General features: G+C 43.0%; 1 protein-coding gene across 1 annotated transcript in view; it reads left to right on the forward strand.

Annotated features, from left to right (window-relative positions):
• The first annotated feature begins 1,744 nt into the window (after positions 1–1,744).
• Positions 1,745–5,932, forward strand: part of LOC120036239 (caspase recruitment domain-containing protein 11-like) — a 20,913-nt gene continuing 16,725 nt past the window's right edge. The window contains exon 1 of the mRNA XM_038982719.1: positions 1,745–1,824. Coding sequence (XP_038838647.1) covers positions 1,765–1,824 — 60 coding nt within the window. The 5' untranslated portion in view covers positions 1,745–1,764. The remainder of the gene's footprint in view (positions 1,825–5,932) is intronic.

The following is a 5,932-nucleotide window of genomic DNA, read 5'->3' on the forward strand; positions in this document are numbered from 1 at the left end:
ACATCAATCTACAATATGTGCTTTGTGACGAGGTACATCAATCTACAATATGTGCTTTGTGACGAGGTACATCAATCTACAATATGTGCTTTGTGACGAGGTACATCAATCTACAATATGTGCTTTGTGACGAGGTACATCAATCTAGAATATGTGCTTTGTGACGAGGTACATCAATCTAGAATATGTGCTTTGTGACGAGGTACATCAATCTACAATATGTAACGAGGTACATCAATCTACAATATGTAACGAGGTACATCAATCTACAATATGTAACGAGGTACATCAATCTACAATATGTGCTTTGTGACGAGGTACATCAATCTAGAATATGTGCTTTGTGACGAGGTACATCAATCTAGAATATGTAACGAGGTACATCAATCTAGAATATGTAACGAGGTACATCAATCTAGAATATGTAACGAGGTACATCAATCTACAATATGTGCTTTGTGACGAGGTACATCAATCTAGAATATGTAACGAGGTACATCAATCTAGAATATGTAACGAGGTACCTGTTATTATCGTGCTGTTGTTGTTAGGGTTAGGGTTGATTGATTGCTTGGTTGTTTGGTTCATTTATTGTTTGATTAATTTATTGAATTAATGATTGATTGATTGGTTGATCGGTTGATAGGTTGATTGAGTGATTGCTTGACTTATTGTTTGGTTGATTGGTTAACGTATTACTTGATTGGTTGATTGATTGATTAAGGTGGTCCATGTCCTGGACACGATGCACCAGGGGAAGTGGGAGTGGCTTTGCTCCCGGGTCGAACCCTACTCTGGAACCGACCTACTGGAAAAAGGCACCATCCCCTCTTACTCACGGTAAATACAGAATGCTATGGACTACTACACACTACTACAGACTACTACATACTACTACAGATTACTACAGAGTACTACAGACTACTACAGATTACTACAAACTACTACAGGTTACTACAGACTACTACAGACTACTACACACTACTACAGATTACTACAGAGTACTACAGACTACTACAGATTACTACAAACTACTACAGATTACTACAGAGTACTACATACTACTACAGATTACTACAAACTACTACAGGTTACTACAGACTACTACAGACTATTACATACTACTACACAGTACTACAGACTAGTACAGACTATTACATACTACTACACAGTACTACAGACTACTACAGATTACTACAAACTACTACAGCTTACTACAGACTACTACAGACTAGTACAGACTATTACATACTACTACACAGTACTACAGACTACTACATACTACTACAGATTACTATAAAGTACTACAGACTATTACAGACTACTACAGACTAGTACAGACTATTACATACTACTACACAGTACTACAGACTACTACAGATTACTACAAACTACTACAGACTACTACAGACTACTACAGACTATTACATACTACTACACAGTACTACAGACTATTACATACTACTACACAGTACTACAGACTACTACAGAATACCAGATGAATACTTTCAAATACTGATCCAGAAGCTTGATACAACATCAGACTAGCGACCACTACATGTCACCACAGACCTGTATGTGTGTGTGTGTGTGTGTGTGTGTGTGTGTGTGTGTGTGTGTGTGTGTGTGTGTGTGTGTGTGTGTGTGTGTGTGTGTGTGTGTGTGTGTGTGTGTGTGTGTGTGTGTGTGTGTGTGTGTGTGTGTGTGTGTGTGTGTGTGTGTGTGTGTATGATCAACAGGGCCCAGCAGCTGCTCCTGGTAAAGATGCAGAAGCTGGTGTGTCGAGGAGGAAGAGAGGAGAATGACAGCCTGCGCAACTTCAAGGTACTAACTAGCCCCCAACTATCTAGCCTCTAACTAACTCACCCCTAACTAACTAGACACTAACTAACTACCCTCTACCTAACTAGCCCCTAACTAACTACTCCCTAACGTATTAGCAGCCTGCGTAACCTCAGTGTATAACTATCCTCTACCTAACTAGCCCATAACCAACTAGCCCCTAACCAACTAGCCCCTAACTAACTAGCCCCTAAATAACTACTCCCTAACTTATTAGCAGTCTGCGTAACCTCAGTGTATAACTATCCTCTACCTAACTAGCCCATAACCAACTAGCCCCTACCTAACTAGCCCCTAAATAACTACTCCCTAACTTATTAGCAGTCTGCGTAACCTCAGTGTATAACTATCCTATACCTAACTAGCCCATAACCAACTAGCCCCTAACTAACTAGCCCCTAACTAACTACTCCCTAACTTATTTGCAGTCTGCTTAACCTCAGGGTATAACTATCCCCAAACTAACTAGCCCCTAACTAACTAGCAGCCTGCATAACCTCAGGGTACTAACTAGCCCCTAGCTAATTAATCGCTAACTAACTAAGTCCTATCTAACTAGCCCCTAACTAATTTGCCTCTACCTAACTAGCCCCTAACCAACTAGCAGCCTGCATAACTTCAGGGTACTAACTAGCCCCTAACTAACTAGCATCTAACTAACTAGCCCCTAACTAACTAGCCATTAATTAACTGCCCTCTACCTAACTAGCCCCTAACTAACCACTCCCTAACTTATTAGCAGCCAGCATAACCTCAGGGTATAACTAACCCCTAACTAACTATCCCTAACTAACTAGCAGCCTGCATGACCTCAGGGTACTAACTAGCCCCTAACTAACTAGCCCTAACTAGCTAGCAGCCTGCATGACCTCAGGGTACTAACTAGCCACCAACTAACTACCCTCCAACTAACTAGCCCCTAACTAACTAGCAGCATGCATAACCTCAGGGTACTAACTAACCCTTATCTAACTAGCCCCTAACTAATTAGCCTCTAACTAACGTTAATCTAACTAACTAGCCCCTAACTAACTAGCCTCAAACTAACTAGCATATAACTAACTAGCATCGTACTAACTAACCCCTAACTAACTAGTCTCCAACTAACTAGCCCCTAACCCATTATCCCCTAACTAACAAACTAACTATTTAGCATCAAACTAACTAACTAATCAACTAACTAGTCCCCAACTAACTACCCAACAAACTAACCAACTAACTAACCTAGCTTCTAACTAACAAACTGGTTGAACAACTGACTGACTAACATAACTGACTAACTAAGGCCTAGATTCAATACGGACTATTGCAGATCCACGTTGCAGTGCGCTTCACATTTAACCTTAAAGCATCAACATATTTCAACTGCTAAAAGCACCAACAGAGGTCATGTTTTACCCCTAAATCACCAACTAGGGTTATTTTTTACCCCTAAAGCCCCAACAGAGGTTATGTTTTACCCCTAAAGCCCCAACAGAGGTCATGTTTTACCCCTAAAGCCCCAACAGGGGTTATGTTTTACCCCTAAAGCCCCAACAGAGGTTATGTTTTACCCCTAAAGCCCCAACAGAGGTTATGTTTTACCCCTAAAGCCCCAACAGAGGTCATGTTTTACCCCTAAAACCCCAACAGGGGTTATTTTACCCCTAAAGCCCCAACAGAGGTCATGTTTTACCCCTAAAGTCCCAACAGGGGTTCTTTTTACCCCTAAAGCCCCAACAGAGGTCATGTTTTACCCCTAAAGCCCCAACTAGGGTTATTTTTTACCCCTAAAGCCACAACAGGGGTTATGCTTTACCCCTAAAGCCACAACAGGGGTTATGTTTTACCCCTAAAGCCCCAACAGGGGTCATGTTTTACCCCTAAAGCCCCAACAGGGGTCATGTTTTACCCCTAAAGCCCCAACAGGGGTAATTTGTACCCCTAAAGCCCCAAGAGAGGTTATGTTTTACCCCTAAAGCCCCAACAGGGGTCATTTCTACCCCTAAAGCCTCAACAGGGGTTATGTTTTACCCCTAAAGCCCCAACAGGGGTCATGTTTTACCCCTAAAGCCCAAACAGGGGTTATGTTTTACCCCTAAAGCCCCAACAGAGGTTATTTTTACCCCTAAAGCCCCAACAGGGGTCATTTTTTACCCCTAAAGCCCCAACAGGGGTCATGTTTTACCCCTAAAGCCCCAACAGAGGTCATGTTTTACCCCTAAAGCCCCAACAGGGGTCATGTTTTACCCCTAAAGCCCCAACAGAGGTTATGTTTTACCCCTAAAGCCCCAACAGAGGTTATTTTTACCCCTAAAGCCCCAACAGGGGTCATGTTTTACCCCTAAAGCCTCAACAGGGGTCATGTTTTACCCCTAATGCACCAACAGGGGTCATGTTTTACCCCTAAAGCCCCAACAGGGGCCATGTTTTACCCCTAAAGCCCAAACAGGGGTTATGTTTTACCCCTAAAGCCCCAACAGGGGTATGTTTTACCCCCAAAGCCCCAACAGGGGTCATGTTTTACCCCTAAAGCCCCAACAGGGGTTATGTTTTACCCCTAAAGCCCCAACAGGGGTCATTTTTACCCCTAAAGCCCCAACAGGGTTATGTTTTACCCCTAAAGCCCCAACAGGGGTCATTTTTACCCCTAAAGCCCCAACAGGGGTCATTTTTACCCCTAAAGCCCCAACAGGGGTCATTTTTACCCCTAAAGCCCCAACAGGGGTTATGTTTTACCCCTAAAGCCCCAACAGGGGTTATGTTTTACCCCTAAAGCCCCAACAGGGGTCATTTTTACCCCTAAAGCCCCAACAGGGGTTATGTTTTACCCCTAAAGCCCCAACAGGGTTATGTTTTACCCCTAAAGCCCCAACAGGGGTCATGTTTTACCCCTAAAGCCCCAACAGGGTTATGTTTTACCCCTAAAGCCCCAACAGGGGTCATGTTTTACCCCTAAAGCCAGCGATTGAGCGTTAGCTAACAGAACAGATGGCAAAGCCACTCGTCGCCTGATCCTCACAAGGCATCCCGATCTCTTTCTGCGCAATCTCAGTTTTGTTTCTCCAGCGAATGACGGGTATATTGGCCTGGCTGTTTGGAGTATATCCGTCCCGTCTGTGTCACGCGGGACTAGGTGGGTGAAGGAATCAGACACAGAGAGTTCCACTGGGGAAAAGTGCCCTTTACTTCGGCACACAAAATGATAAGCCCAACAATACAGGGCGCGGACAACAACGTGACAACCCAAAAAATACAGGGTGCCAAGTTTAAGAAAATAAATCCACCTCTACCTAAAACGCACGTAACATAAAGACAATCCCGCACAAAACAAGGGCGGGTCCACCTACTAAAAATAGAGAAGCTCATTAAACCAAACAACAGAAACACAGGTGAAACTAATAAGACCAAACAAACAGACAAAGGAAAAAGGGATCGGTGGCGGCTAGTGGGACGGTGACGACGACCACCGAGCACCGAACAGGCAGGGAGCCAACTTCGGCGGCAGTCGTGACAGTCTGACTCTTTAAAGAAACATTCTTTGTCCAATTCGAGTAATCGCTGTTCTGATGTCCAGAAGGTCTTTTCGGTCATAAGAGACGGTAGCAGCAACATTATGTGTAAAATAAGTTACAAACAATGTGAAAACACGGACATAATAGCAGGTTGGTTAAGAGCCAGTAAAACTGCAGCCATTCTCTCCGGTCAGATTATTATCATGGATTAGGAGCGTTGCTACAAAGGGCAGAGAGATCCTTGATGAAAACCTGCTCCGTGGGGCTTAGGACCTCAGACTGGAGTGACGGTTCACCTTCCAACAGGACAACGACCCTAAGCACACAGCCAAGACCAAGACAAATGTCATATTTCAGTTGTTTATTTGTAATAAATGTGCAAAACATTTAAAAAAATCTGTTTTTGCTTTTTCATTATGGGGTATTGTGTGTAGATTGATTTTATTCATTTTTCATTCCTCCATATTAACACAAAAATCATAGTAAATTGTGCTTGTATGTAGGTAACTAGTTGCTTGACAAAGTCCTACATTTTTAGAACGATCAAAACAATTTTTTGACGGTCCTTTTAGGATTGGTCCTTTTAGGATTAAAGG

This window comes from Salvelinus namaycush, unplaced genomic scaffold (assembly GCF_016432855.1).
Source record: "Salvelinus namaycush isolate Seneca unplaced genomic scaffold, SaNama_1.0 Scaffold1262, whole genome shotgun sequence".
NCBI classification, from domain to species: Eukaryota; Metazoa; Chordata; class Actinopteri; order Salmoniformes; family Salmonidae; genus Salvelinus; species Salvelinus namaycush.